A 15804-nucleotide genomic window follows, 5' to 3' on the forward strand; every position below is an offset into this window, starting at 1 on the left:
CTTCTCAGTAAACATGAATAGTAAATGTTAAAACCTCAGAGAAAAGATTTATTTATGTTTGTCACACAGGGCATATGGTGTTAATCATAATATTATGAAGTTTCATAAAATTAATAGACACTAAAATTTAGTTAAGCTGTAGCTATAATTTACTATATGTGCTGTCTGCTTTTGAAAGCACTGCAATCCACTGTGAACTATCCAAGCATGAATGTGCATTAGATTATTCTGCTGTACATTGGAGTTAGCAAAAACTTCAAACACAAATGAACTATTTCTAACAAGAGTTGGGTCTCACTGCTTGCTCTTAAGGAAGGACTGTACCTTTTGTTTCAATATATCCACTGGTGTTTGATGGGCTTTCAGCTTCTTGTTTTTAAGCAGGATTTTTCTTCTCAGTTGGCCAGGGGAAGGCAGCATGGGATCATCAGAAAAGTCACTCTCAAATAAAAACTTTGTCACCAACTTATCTCCAAATACATTCTGAAACATCAAGAACAGGTGATGTGTTATGGAAAGCCCCAGGACTTGTGCTGGGAATACCTGACCACAGTGGAGGGCCCACCTTGAAGATCTCGGCCATCTTGCGCTGCTGGGGCAGCGAGCAGTGGTTCTCTATGGAGATGATGACCGGCATGTCGGAGGTGATGAACGCGTTGCGATCGATGGCTTCCACCACCTCCTGCCAGAGACAGACAGAGAGAGAGGCACTGAAAGAACACAGCAGCATTCTGCAGCTCTCAGTCAACCTACTGCTAGCTGAGAGGGGAGACATCTGCTTTCCTCTGCAAGAAGGAAGAGGCCACCCTGTGCTTTCAAAGCAAGCTGGCGTCTTGTTACAACACAAGTGGTAACACCTACTTTTGTTACTTAGGTACCAACAAAAAGACAGAAAATTACATTACATATGCTACAAAAACTAACTTGAAAGCATATTTACCGCTGAGAATTTCATGTCTGACATAATCTATAGTTTATATTCTATTAAAATTTTTAGCACATAAGAATTTGTATTTTTCTAGTAGGCAATTTTTCCCCCCTTCATTACAGAAAAAATAACTTCCCTCTTTTTTGTTTCTACATGCATTACCACCATACCTTAAAAGAGATCTTTGTAGTAAGGGTGTGCCCATGATAAATGATAGGCATCCCATCATCACCATCCCAGCAGTCCAATTCTACGCTTCTGCAGCCTTGCAGAAGAACCTATAATGCAATTGAAGAGTGTAAGCACATCTAAACTACAGTGTCATGCCATCAAAGCAGAAGACAGACATTGCAGAGCTGAATGAAAGCCCTGTGATTCAGCAAAATTGCTGCAAAGAGCAATCTTTGTGAAGTGAACAGCCCATGGGATGTACAGTCCCCAGCTAACTGCATTCCCTAACTGAATTCCTTATTTCCCATTGAAAAAGACTGGGAAAATTAAGCAAAGCATGTATATTCTTGGGAGAATTACCAAAAAGCTTTGAAATTCATGGTATCATACAGGACACATGGAATCTGTTTACAGAAGGTGGTTCTTATTGTATAGATTAATTTTCTGAGAGAGAGAAACATTCCCATACTTCTACCTGCAAAAACAGCTATAAAGCAACATGGCAATTTATTTCAGGTTGCTCTCATGATCATTTATGGGGAAAGCACCTGCAGTTTGCTGGTTTTTTCGTTATTATTAGTTTTATAAATAAAAGATAGTCTGAAAATGAAGTATTAAGAAACTTCTATGAGTATAGTTACAATGGAAATGTGCCAGGCCATGTTAATCAATTATATCAAGCTATTTACAGCCATCAATTCATTCATCAATTTTTAAATTATTCATTTATTTATTTTAGAAAGCCATTGCTAGAAAACCAAAGAAGCAAAGAGGAAGGATGAAGGAAGAGATGAGCTAATCCATCTTTTGCCAGCCCAGTTTATTATTGTGATCAGTATTTAGCATGCCTGTCATCTGTACTACAAGCTAATATTTTACTGAACAGAAAGAACCCAAAAATTAAAACAATTTCCAGCAAAACCATTCATGAACAAAGAAAAAAATTACTCAAAACCTGAATAATTTTATTTCAGACAGTTGTGTCCATAGCTGGCACTCCACCACTTCTGTGAAAGCCAGACACACTGAGCCAGAACAAAATGCCCCTTCAGCTGGCAACACATACTTGAGGGACAGGAAGAAGCTTTTCTTAATCATGCAAACTTTGAAGGCAGTTGATCTCTATCTCACTTCCCATCTATTACCAACACAATACTAAGATCACTGTGCAGTGCCACTACAGGAACCTCTGCCATTGCATTACTCAGTGCATTTGTGTTATTCAGGATTTCCTAACACAGCCTCACCTCTCTGCCTACAACCCCAGGTGAAGGAGCACAGGGGACACCAGATGAGTCCATTCTCAGTGGTGAGTCATTAACTCTCAGCATAATGAAAACACTGCTGCCAGGAAGTTTGATGCTTTCTCCAGCATTTTGTAAACACACAAATATTTATATATATATATATATATATGCATACACATACACAAAGAAGTACAGAACTGAAAGCCCAAGGGAGAAACTGTTCCTTCCTTCATCAGCACCAATCAGGCATAAAGTCTAAAAACTGTAGAATATTCCTAGAAGTAACATTTTTAGAAGTTATAGTTCTATTTGAAATTAGTCTTTGCAGTGCAATGTACAGTATCTCAGTAGTGTTTCTGACATCTGAATGAACTAAAATATTAGATCAGTCTTTCCTGTGGGAAAGTCTAATTTTAGTAGGTTGGGTCAGACCGACTGGTGTCTAAATGCTATGAATCTCAAACTAAACCCATTTTTTTGCTTTAGAAAAGGCATTTGAGCACAACTGTGCTTACAGGCAGCTTTCCCACACATCATGTTTTCCAACGTTTTGCAAGCAGGGGTTTAGGACATTTAGATTTTCAAAGCAAAAAGGTCATGTTCCTGAAACTTGCCAGTAAAACAAACAAGTTCATGTTGAAAGCTACACAACAATCCAATCCTGCATACCTGGCTGTAGAGCTCCACTGAGGACTCCCCTTTAAGCTGATGGCCAGTAAGGTAAGTATTGTGTGAGGATTCTATGTAGTAATATGAGAGAGGAAAGTGCAAGTCCTCAGAATTCTCCTGTGATTCATCATTTTTGGAGGCAAAGTTGTCTTTATCCATCAAAAATCTAGAAGTGAGAAGATGCAAGGAAATTTTATGCTGTGATGAGCATTTTGTGACTCTCCAAGAAACATCAATACACTGGTATCATCTTTTTACATATACATACAAATATATATATATAAAAAAGCACAAAAGTAATTACCTTGCAAATCCTTCAAAAGATAGCAGCCCCTGCTGGCACATGTTCACACTAGGTTCAAATTTCTATGAGGAGGAAGAAATCAAACAGACAAACAATAAAATTCTTAGAAACATGTCTTGTCATGTTTTTATATGTAGTCTGCTCATAGCACTAAACAGCTGTATTTAAACACAGTCTTTTTGTGAATAATGAATCAGGTGCCTGCAAAGTGTGTTTTACAAATGACTACACAAACATACTAAAATCATAATCATAAATCAAAGAGCCATTCAGGTTGAAAGGGATGTTGCCTAATCTGACCTCCTGAGACAGCCATTAAATTGCAATTAAGAAAGATTTATAATCAGGTGTCCTACTCCTATCTAATATGCTTAAATACAACATACCACCATGTCAACAAGAGTTATGGTATTCCAACTTGAAGCTTCTTTAGAATTTCTGTCTTTTAAACTCTGCAATTCTATCTTACATGTTGATAGTTATGTATAGCTTTTAGCCTTTGTTAACTGTTAAACAGGGACTTAGTTTTGGAGTATATTAATTACACATGAAGGAATTTGAAGGAATAAAAAGTTTTCTACACAGTTTCTAAAATCTTCAGCCATGGTACATAAGGGAATAAAGTGGCCATGTTTGCTCTGGAATTTATTTATTTATTTTTTTACAATAAACCAATAATATGTGGAAATGGTGCTTTTTAAAGTTCCAGTGTAAGATTATGCTCAATCAAATACGGGGCCAGACAAAGAAAAAATAAAAAAAATTGTCTTGAACACCTTTTGTAGGTGGTGGCATCCCTTCTCTACTAAAGTACACATTGCTAATAAAACTATTTATTTGCATTTTTAATGGATATATTTATGGACATCTGTACAATTTTCTAGTCCAAAATAAAGATAGTATTAAATTTTAAATTCAAGTAAACTGTAGAGACAATATCAGTATGAAAGGAGATACCCACACAGATGCTATTCTGAACAACACACAATGTTAATGGGGAAAACAGAAGTAACTGGAGTTCTAGTAAAAAGGAAATGCAAGATATTTGTATTACAGACCTGGATAATACTGAGGATTTCATCATAGGTGCAGTGTTCTCCTTGGCAATTCACTAGGAAGTCGTTCAGCTGCTGGATTCCTACTCCAAACACTCCCAGTGATGTGCTTTCAACTCCAGTACCATTGGTTACGATGCTGGCAGCAGCAATAGCATCAGATATTTGCCTCTGGTTGTCTGATAGCTGCTGCCTGCTCTTAATGAACAAACCAAGGTCTGAAACATTTCTAGTCAACAAATCTTAAAAGAAAAATGAGGAAATAAAAGTATAAGCTAAACAATTATGTGTATTACATATCCTGTATAGAATATAACCTAGTATACAATACACACAAGTATCTCACTGGGTGTTTTAGCAGTAAATTAGAACAAAATCATCTTGTTTCTGCCCACTAATAAAAGAGAGAGAATTAAGCATGCATGTGAGCAGATACAAGTATCCAATTACTCTGAACAAAATCCTGGAACCTTTAACATGGATCCACGGCCTCTTACACACCCAGGACTCTCCTGCTCCATCTCACCATCACAAACAGCCTCAAAGCCTTTCCTTCACTCTGTGCAACCCCACACCCTTCCTGTTCAATTTCCCTTTATCTTCTTCCAGCTTCATATGCCAATTGTTCTGCACCCTCTCCACAAGCTGCTTGGCAGAAAGACTGTTTTCTTTACATGTGGCCAAAGTCCCAGACTTAGATTATGGTAACTGAGGAATGTAAAGAGGGACAGAGGCTTCCTTCCCCTTTATCCCAAATAAAGCAGATCCACTAGGGAAGTAGATAAGAAAAAAACAGCCAAATGGGACACAGGGCACAGCCTCTTTATTTCTCCTCCCTATATTTGCTCAGTGTTTTAGTCCTTCCAGGACTCCTGCAACCTGTACAGATCCCTGGGCTCAGCCATTCAGCAACAAGTTTTATCCCTCTGCTATTACCAGTGACAAATATATCTGGCTAATGGAAAGCTGGAATATTTTTCCTTCCCTTCATTTTTGTCTTATAGTCCACTAACTAGATTAGTGGAGGCATGGCAGCAGTCCTCTACTTAAACTTGTAACTGATAAGGAGACACATTTTATTAAGGGAAATAACTGAAACTGCTCAGCAGTCTAACAATTGCATTTTTCTCTTTAACAAACCTAAATCAGGCTGGAATCCACTGCTATTTTCATCAATCTTCAAATTAGTATAAAGTGGAGCAGGCTCTAAGCCAGATCGATTGCAAGGCACAGCGTAAACATCAAAAAGGTCTTTCAGATCCTTGCGGCTACGGACACTGCAAAAAGAACAGAAAAATTCAATTTTTGCTCTTTTATAAACTTGGATGAATGAAATTAGTACAGAAAAAAAATCTTTTACCTGAAAGATTTGAAGAGCTCTACAAATTCCACAAAAGTCATGTTACTATCAGACACCATGAAGTTCTGAAATCCTTTCATTCCTCCTTTGACACGGCCATGCCAGCTACTGCTGCTCCATGTGCTAAATCAAAAAAAGACTGCTGTAGTTTGGTTACATTAAACTTCTACTTAACTGAAATATTATGCATTAGTGTATTAACAGTTTATTTGTGCTCTCCTTAATGCATTTATTACCAATATCTGGAAGAAGCAAATAAAGCACCATCTTTTAAGATGCATAATGATGTTTTCTACCTTCTTGGTTTATAGCAGCTATTTTTTTATTCTTGAAGACAACTGTAAACTTTATCAGAATGAGTAATGTATATTATGCAATTTAAAACTTTCATGTGAAAAAAGGCTTCATGCACATGGCACAAATGAAAGCACTTATTTTCCCTTTAAAGAAAACAATGCCAATATTCTTGTAATGCAGGCTGTGTATAAGGTCCATTGAAGACAAAATAATAAAATAGATTGTTCTGTAACTGCAATCATTAATCTAAGTTGTGCAGCTGAACAACATTTTTGAAGTAGAACCAGCACATTTCCAAAAGTCACGTCCCAAAATCTTTAGGCTTCTAGAGGATTTGCACTAGTAAGTACAGTTAGGCCTTACTTGAGCAGTATGAACAAGTCCTTAGTGAACTACATGGAGTAACTTGCAATGAGGGGCTGAGATGTTGAGCCCCTTCCTGGGCCTAAACACCAATGAATACACATTACAGGAATGGGATCTGCCAGCAACAGCACCCTGAAAAGGGCAGGATCTAAGCAACAACACAAATATCACGAACTATCTGGTTTGAACCATAATTAACTGCACAAGTTACAGTATTTCCTTCAAAATATCAGATCACATGTCAGATTTTATTGCTCTGTAATGTTCAAATATACTGACTGATCCATTCTTCTACAAATTTTGCCATCAGGCTCAGTACAAATAGTTCAGACAGCTGTGATGGAAAAACAGGACCAGCTTGTTGTCCAGTATTCCTAAGGACATGCCTGCAAGCAGGTGACTTTCTACACAAATAGGCTGGACCAGATTCCTGAGTTTACTCCTGGCATGGGATGGATGCATGCAATTGAAAACAAAATGTGATTTAAAAGTATTAAAAAATACCATCTACTTTAGTTGATAATATTGGATTTGTTTGACATCACTATGGAAAGTACTGACATACTGCATAAAACTTTTTTAGCTAAAATAATTCCCAGCATTTTTATAAGACAGGAAAAATAAACCATGATGAGGAAAGCCTCGAGATTCCAGAAAACAGATTGGAACTGCAGGGTACCAAATAGGAGACCAAGAGCAGAAAAAAATGCTCACCATTTCACCCAATCTGATCACTAAAGATTATCTTCCAGAGTAATGGGAAAACAATACAAACAAAAGGTTTAAATAAAAAAGCCAAAATCCCCAAGGAAACTCCATCATCACCAACCACCAAACTTGCCATTAGTAGCAGTCTGGATTGACTGCTGAGTGAGGAGGTTTACTCTCTCTTCCCAAAAAGGCCACCAACTCTAGTTTTCTGTCCTCTATGTCCATATCCCGTCCTCTGTGTCCTAGGATCTTATCAACCATCCTGCTGCTTCCTCCACTCTACAAACAGCACTAGATTTCCAGGGAACTTGGAAATTCATCAGATGCCCATCTGCTTTGAAGGAATGACAAAAGCAGCTGCAAGCTACTTCTGTTCAGAATAAAACTCTCTCCAGTGCTCCAAATTTCTTAATGGCTCATTAAAACAGGGTCAAGGTAATGGGTCAAATATGTAAATCTGTTGTTAGGAAGACTCCTTCAGGACAGATGAAACAGCTGTAAGGTACATCCCAAGCAAGTTCTGTCAGGAAGGGTCATAGCAAACTTGGGACTGCTCTGCAAAGTGATGCTGTGGAAGTGCCAGGGATGTTGCCAGGGAAAACCTGTGGTAAACTGGGGGAGGTCCACAGTGCTTAGCTACACACAGATCCATGCAGAAACCCAGGCCTGAGAGGATTTAAAAGAACATTAGCTGTCCTTTTCCAGGGAATGTGAGTTCTCCATTGAACCTTTTAATCTAATTTAGAGACAACTACAATTTTGGCATAAAAGCAAAAAGCAGATTTGCAAAACACAGAATAATTTTCTAGAGATTGTAAAGCAGTTATTTCTTCAGTTCAGTGTAAAATAAAGCTGTTCTCACCATTACAAAAAAAAAATTGCTTACCAAGACAAATCCAAGTTTGTGAATGACAGTGAAAAACAAAAGGAACGCAGAGGCTCACAAAGCAGCATTAACCCAACCACACATGTTCACAGGTGACTCTACTAATCACACCTGTTGCCAAATCCAACTATTTTAAGTATAACTACAATTCCCAAGAAATACACAATTGAAACCACTGTACAAGACGTGTCTCTACAAATAAAATGTTCTATCAGCAGCAGTAATCCCTTCTATTGTTTACTGTTCTCTCCTGGAACCCCCGAGATTCATATTCATAATGATATTTCAGCAATCCTTCTCCAGAAAGGCACTGGAAAGCCTCTGTAGAGACTGTCTTCTTGTATGTTATAAAGTACTGTCCACGTCTCTGAGCTATTATTAATACTGTAATTACAACTACCATCACCATTAGTATATATAGCATTAACATAATAGTGCACTATGATACTGCACATATTGCAACAGCAAAACCTTTTACACTGCCTAAGTGGCACAAAAAGGATGAATGTTCAAGAAAAAGACACCTGTAAGAGATTCCAAATTGGTTCCTCCATTTCCCAAGATAGTACTTCAGCCATCACCAGTAATGTCAGCACAGGTTATTACTCCCTCAGGTAGAAATTATTTATGCTGAGAAACCTCACAACCTCAGCTCACACATCTATAACATTTCTGTTGATTTTCACTGTACAGAAAATGCCTATAACTATATTTTGGAGAAGATTTGGAAAAAGAGTTAAACTCTGTATTTGTGCAGTTTTGGGAACAGCATTCCAATCTGCTTCTGTAACAGATATAAACTGAAACATGCTGCTCAGGGACTTGCTACAAAGCCATCCTCAGATTCATGGCATTTCAGCTTAAATGTCTTGTGTTCTGCTACAATGTGTTTTAGATGTCTACAAAAAGGCTAATGACATTTCTGGCGCTGTTTTTGTCAGATTTTGCCAGTTGGGCACAAACCCCACATTAGATAATAAGTAAGTAATAGTAGCTTCTTTTCTTTTTTCAATCAAATGGATTTTGCCCTTACCTAGACTGACTTTTGCTTGATGATATTACAGGAGAGGAGACTGGTCTTGCTGGTGAAGATGATGTGGCTCCTAAGTTGGGAGATCCAGATGCTGTCAGAGAGTGAGCTCTTCTTGATGGAAGGTTGTTAGATGGAGAAGCATTAATAATAATATTTTGATCTAAGGAGAAAACAAAGTTTTCACCACAATTACATTTGGCCGAATAAAAATGCTTTTGTCCAGAAGACCTATACGAAAATTCATTAAAACATAGGAAGACACTAGCAGGATTCCAGCTTTGTCCCAAAACAGTTAAAAAAGTATGTACTGAACAACATTATGAATGTATTTTATCTGAATAGATAGGGAGTGCTACTGAAACTAAATTTAAGAACAATCATGAACAACTAAAGAAGTTAATTTCAGAGTTCACAGATTTGGAGTTTCAACTGCAAAAGTAGCTTTATAAGTTTATTTTTAACACTACAAAAAATATCTGCATAAAAAGGCTTTGAGCAAAACCTTGACAGATTTTTAAGTACTGAAGCAATATATTTACCTGGTTCTTCTTGTTCATCAATATCTTGAGGATCTGAACCACTTCTATTACGATATTCCTTACAGCTTTTTGCCTTCCGAGTTGCCATTTCATCATCAGTGGCCTCTCCACTTTCACCCTAAAATAATGAGCAACATAATAAACATCCCAAACCTACTATTTGCATTTCACTTCAGTACAATCTGTAACAAAACCATGAGATAAATCAGCTATTCCTTACGAAACAGACTCCTGTGAGGCCAGTAACAGTCGAAAAGAGACAACTTACACAGATACGTAGCATGGGACCATTAGGTGTTACCTCAGTTTGACACCACACAGAAGATAACGATTGTGCCTCTCTAGAATGCTGCAGCTGGTTTTACACTATTTCACTGGTGCACTGGAGCTCTAAAGAGAATGGATCTTGTAATTTGAGAATCTTTCTACCTGCCCACTAGAAAATGTGGGTAGCATAGAGGTGCTAGTCCTGCATTTTCCTCTCACCTGCCTACTGTTGAAAGCAGTTTTGTCCAGGAAAAGAGGAGACTGCCAGACTAGGTCATGTTCCTGTCACCCACACAAGATAAAATGCAAGCTAATGCAATATGGAATAACAATCATAGTGTTTTTCGAAACATGAAAGCATAAAGGATTAAAAAAAATTACACCAACCTTCAGACACCACTTTGCATGTTAAGATTTTTATCACCACCAGTATTTTATCTTTATACTGAGGTAGCACCTAAAGGCTGCATGAAGATTCTGTCCCATTCTGTTAGCCCTGGCACCTACACACCCTAACAATGCTGCAAGCATGAAAAAAGAACAAACTATTGGAAAATAATAATCCTCAAACTTGAAATGGCAATAAACAGTTTTAAAATCATCATCATCATCATCAAACTTCTTTTCTCTGGTTCAGAACACAGCTATACAGTGACTACAAGGAGGAAACTAAACACATGAATAGCAAAATATTCTACCCTGATGAGTACTTTCTTCTTTTTCTTAGCTGTACTGATTCCCAGAGTGTTGTTTCTCTGCACATTGGGCTTCTCAGTGCTTTTGGTGAGAGATCCCGTGCCTGTGCTTCTTGTACTCCATCGTCTGCCTCCAAAGAGCTCAACAGCCTGAGCCAAGGTTGGGCCTTCAAACCTTCCATCCTCCTACAAAGATTCTCAGTGTTAACAAAACAAGGAGAATAAGGACACATTTTTAAAGCAATAATATAGATCTCTGAGGAACCAATGAAAGAAACATCAAGAGGAGACAATTTTTGATTACTGAGTGAATTCCCCAGGGCTATTTTGTTTTCTGCTTTGGGGATGCTTTTGGCCCTAACTATTATCACTCATTATTCTGGTGCCCTTTTAAACTACAGTCATTGCTTTTTTTCTTTTGTATTTAATAAAATATTTATTTCAAAACTCCAAACATATGAAGAGCTTTGTAAGAAAAAAAAATTTAACCTCAGTGTATTGAAAACTTGCAAGGTTTGACATAACCTTGTGTGGAGAATCAGATCTTGCTGCTTAATCCGTGTTACAAAATTGGAGATTTAGTGTTAATCTTTAATCTAATCTTACTTATGATGGAAACTAATTGCATTACATTAAGCTGTTGATATCTTTGAACTTTTTAATAGAGAATCACAGCATCTTTTACCTGGTAAAGGCTGACATACTGTTTCCGTAGCCACTGTAGTCTTTGATCAGGGAATCTCCTCATTTTTCTTACAGCTTTAGTCAATTCCAGCAATCCATCATACAGCATTCTGGCAGTGTATTTTGGAGCAACAAAGTGCAGCAACTTATTATCAGTAGTCTGAAGTCCATAAAGTAGTGTTATACCATTTTCTTCAAGGGACATATTGCAAAGCTTATTTTGAACACACACAGTGTGCATATCAATGCCCGAGTGTCCCATATATACAGCCTTGGCTGAAAACAAGTCCAAAAAGCCTTCCACCAGTCCACTATTACCAAGAAACTGGTATTTACCAAGCTCAGCAGTATTGCCCAGCACACTCAGTTTTGCCTTGGCATTTGCAGGGCAAACTGTGGTGGGTTTTGTCCAAGTCAAAGTACTATTGTCAGGCTGGAGCTGGAGGAAGCAGCGAGCTGAGAGATGTGTCTCCTGGTCGTAATGAATGACGGTTGCCCCTTGCTGCATGAACTGATGGACGTCAGCCCTGATGGACAACACGTACCAGGGAATGAGTTCTATCCCATGGCAGAAAGCTTTTTGCTGCTCTTCTGTTGAACTGGTGTCCCATTCTTTCAACTGCTCAAATATGTCACTTTCAGAATCTGAAAGATCGCCGATGAGAAATCTGCATGTGAGAAAAGATGAGAGATTTATATTTAGTGATACATGTGCTGACTTGTGCTATGCTTGATGAGTATTTTTCTGCTGTAGTTTAAATAAAGGGAATACTATCATCACTATATAATTGGGACTTGCAGGAATCTGTGTAGTTTTTGAAGTATTACAATTTATGTTATTGCAATTTTGCATCAATTAAGAGATGCTGCTACAATTACTTATAACTCCTGAAACAATATGATAATACTTTCCTAGAACTTTCCAAATTTTGCATTAATAATAAAGAGTGTCTGATTGGTTCTTAAGGCCAAGCGATACCGGTTTCTAAATCCTCTGTGTAAGATTGCTTCAGCTGAAATATTAAGTGCCATATGTGGAAACTGTTAGCAGGATATAGTGTATTTCAGACAGGACTTCTAATCTCTGTTCTATTACTGATTTAATGCGCAGACCTTTCACATTGTATAATATTCTGATTAAAACAAGTAAAATACTGGTTAAAATACATATCTTCCTCATAAGAATGCACAAAGAATTTTATCAGATACTTTCCATGAGAAATTTTATTTTACTTAAGGAAAATATTAACATAAACTTGTATGTAGCAACGAAAATTTCTGATCTATTTTGCCAAAATTAGAAACAGTAGATGCAGAGCAACAATACTGAGCTAATAGAAGAGGTAGTGAAAATGAAATGTCTTCCCTGCAGAAGCATCTAACGTGTATGAAGGCACAAATGTTCAATATTTGGGTACTTCAGAGAACATAAACACAGGCAAACTGTTCTGTGTACAACAGAACTAATGAAGCACATTTTCCTAACAATATCCAGGCAATAGAATACAAACCATCTTCTTCTACATATCCTTCAAGATATCTTATCCTAATACCCTCTTTGGTTCCCCTTCCTAGTACCACAGTACTCCCAGTTCCTGCCCCTTACCTACCAACTAAGCCAAAGATGACTCATGTTGTGTTTCCAAGTCACATACACCATCTCCCCAAAGCTAAACAGCACAGATGACCATCAGCTTTTCCTCAAACTCTCCTCTACCTGGATGACAAATTAATCTGAATTTTTCCCTTATTCCATACAGCAATGATTCCTCTATGAATTTATTAATGGGTGAGATTGCAGACTCTTCACCAAATTTATAAAAAAGTGGCAAATAGGTTGAGGTTTTATTGCTGTGGTGAAGAGACTGACAAAATAACTGCACTGGTCTTACGTGTAGCTTTGTTTCTTCAAGAAATATTCCTACAAATAAAGGTCATGCGTTTTAACTGAGCTGATCTGTATTAAATAAAATTACATTTTAAAATGAAACAAGCAACTGAAGCAGCTCTTTCTTCCCTATGCCCTCAAAACAATGGAACAAGTCTCCGTACAAATGCTATAACATGTATTTGGAGAGTAGCTGTGCATGGCTGGAGGAGTCTATTACAGCAGAGACAGAAATGGCAGACTTTTGCTTATGCCTGGTTTCACATATTGCAGGCTGCAGATTAGAATGTACAAGAAGCAGGTAAGCCAAGCACACACACGTAAGCACACATAGAAATGGAGCCTCTGACACAAGCTGCCAAAAGCGACACCACTGCCAATTCCTCAGAGCACTTACAGAGCCTGGGCTGGACCAGGGCCTTTCTTTACATGTGCTGCCCCGAGAGGCAAGGAAATGAAAAGTAAAGGAAACAGTGACACAGATTGCAGTTTTAGAGGAGAAAATTGCAAGGTATACAAAAAGAAAAAAAAAACCTGAGGTTTTCCCCTACTATTTTATACGTTATTTACTGTAATTGGAAAGTTTTAATGTGAAGATAAGATCAGGCTAATGAAGCAATGATTCAAAGTAAGGAGTATCTTCATAGGTCACTCACTAATTAACAATTCCATAAAAACTCTATTTCAAATTTGCTTGGTGGGGTTTTTTTTTTTCATTTTCCTGCATACCTTTATTTTTTAAAAATTTATTAATCATCAGAACAGAGTTCTAAGAAAGATTAATGTTTGATATTTATCTGGCATGTACAGAAATCCAGGGCAATTAGATGGGTCACTGACTATAGAGTGATAGAGCTTATTTGCTAACGCAACTAGGAAAGTAATTACACCCACTGCCCACTGATTTTATTAGATGCCTTTCATTTTCTTCAAATCAAATTAACCTACCAGCTTTGGTGCATTCATGTTCCACAATACTAATCCAAATCATCAAAAGAAAAACTAATTGAAAATCCTTCTTACAATTACAAAGTAATGAGAAACATGTTTTGCAGTGTATTTTTCTGCCTTTATGACCACAATGTTACAATTATCAGATAATGCATAATTATGTTATAATTTGGATTTTATAATACTGTATGCAAATATGACAGGTCTCACCAGAAAGAGGACTAAATTTCTTCCTTAGAACCCTTTAGCTGTTCATAGGAATAAAAATAAACCAAACACAGCCTCCATGCAAGTACAACAGAACATGGCCTTTCTGCCTCCATAGCAATTTACTCCTGCGCCTCACCCAGTTCTCTGCATGCCCAGGAACAACATGGCAAGTGAATAAGGAATTTCCAAAGCCTGTGAGACACTTGAGCTAAATCAGTACTTTCAGAGCTATTCTCCTACAAGTATTTTACTGTTAAAATCAGTATTTACTGCCTCAGAAGTACCGACACTTGTAACTGAGTAGGTAGTGGCCTGAACCAGGAAACACAACTTTAATTACCTATCTGCAGTTTTGTTCATTTAAATTTTAAATTTTTGTTCCAGATTCACACTGGATTTTTTAAAAACTGAATTCCTACTTTAGTTTGGAGTGTAACTCACTAGATTACATTTATGAATAAAGCATAAGTAATTTACCAAGAAATTATTTCATAAAGACATGAAAAAGGAACTCCATTTAATTTCTATTTTGTTCATCCAAGTGAAGTGTTTATATGCCTTGCTTATTCGCCATTTGAACTGTGATTTGCAAGTTGATTTTTAAAGCATATTAATTAATAAAAAAATAATTCCTGGAAGAAAGTATTAGTACTTGAAAGTGCTATTTGAAGTAAGTCAAGAGACAGCATACGTGGGCAGAGAAGTGGGTCTGTCTTTCTTGGCTTAATCTAGTGCACCACTTCCTAGAAGCAACTAAAGCCAGATGTGAATAATTCTATTAGAAACCATTCTTTCAGGAAATCATGATTATTTATTTTAAATGAAATTTAGAATTACATGTTAATGAAATAAATGCATTTTAAACAGGAAGATAGCAGTTGCCTCTCAGTCAGTTGCTTTTTAGATTTAATATTTAAGTAGGTGAAGTAAGTTGGATAGTTCTGAACATACTGATATTTCTGACACACATTATTAGTAAAATAACTTAAGCAGTGACTTAAACATGTTTTTATACAAGCCCTGACGTAATTTTACAATGCTTTACCTCAGAGCACTAAAGTTCTGTTACTTAATTTGAAGTTAGTCTAACACAGTTACTTAGTTGAAAGCTGACCTGACACACCTATGTCTACATGGGCTTTGCAATGAAACTTCTCTGCAAAGCAACATTCTAGAACATCCTGTGATTTCCTAAATTTTGCATTTCCTGTATTTCCTGCTGGTGACTAGTACAGTCTTCAAGAGTGGTCTTCAAAGTGAAATCAGATTACTGGGCTTTTTTTACACAGAGCACAATGAAGTAAACATCTTTGCAAAATAGCAGGACTACAGCAACTTGAAAATTCAAAATATGTACTCACACATGAATGTTTCCTGGACAAAACTGAAACCCCTCAAAGTAACATGTCCTTAAAAGAAGAAGTCTTTTAAAGGATAATAAATAACCTTTTTTGAAGGGGCCAGAACACTGCCTGAGCATGCAGAATATAATGTTCTGAGCTCTGATAACAAATATGTCCTGGTGCTATTCCTGTCGCTAGAG

At 37.2% G+C, this 15804-nt stretch overlaps 1 protein-coding gene across 1 annotated transcript in view; it reads right to left on the reverse strand.

Moving 5' to 3' along the window:
* The window catches only part of PLCE1 (phospholipase C epsilon 1), a 116267-nt gene that overhangs the window by 23357 nt on the left and 77106 nt on the right, over positions 1–15804 (reverse strand). Inside the window, exons 7-18 of the mRNA XM_066554672.1 lie at positions 11214–11880; positions 10532–10714; positions 9567–9684; positions 9028–9187; positions 5735–5857; positions 5515–5651; positions 4378–4616; positions 3320–3381; positions 3016–3181; positions 1099–1206; positions 566–682; positions 325–483 (exon numbers count right to left, since the gene is read on the reverse strand). Of these exons, the coding sequence (XP_066410769.1) occupies positions 325–483; positions 566–682; positions 1099–1206; positions 3016–3181; positions 3320–3381; positions 4378–4616; positions 5515–5651; positions 5735–5857; positions 9028–9187; positions 9567–9684; positions 10532–10714; positions 11214–11880 (2239 nt within the window). The remainder of the gene's footprint in view (positions 1–324; positions 484–565; positions 683–1098; positions 1207–3015; positions 3182–3319; positions 3382–4377; positions 4617–5514; positions 5652–5734; positions 5858–9027; positions 9188–9566; positions 9685–10531; positions 10715–11213; positions 11881–15804) is intronic.

The sequence above is a fragment of the Molothrus aeneus genome, chromosome 8 (genome assembly GCF_037042795.1).
Source record: "Molothrus aeneus isolate 106 chromosome 8, BPBGC_Maene_1.0, whole genome shotgun sequence".
Taxonomy (NCBI): domain Eukaryota; kingdom Metazoa; phylum Chordata; class Aves; order Passeriformes; family Icteridae; genus Molothrus; species Molothrus aeneus.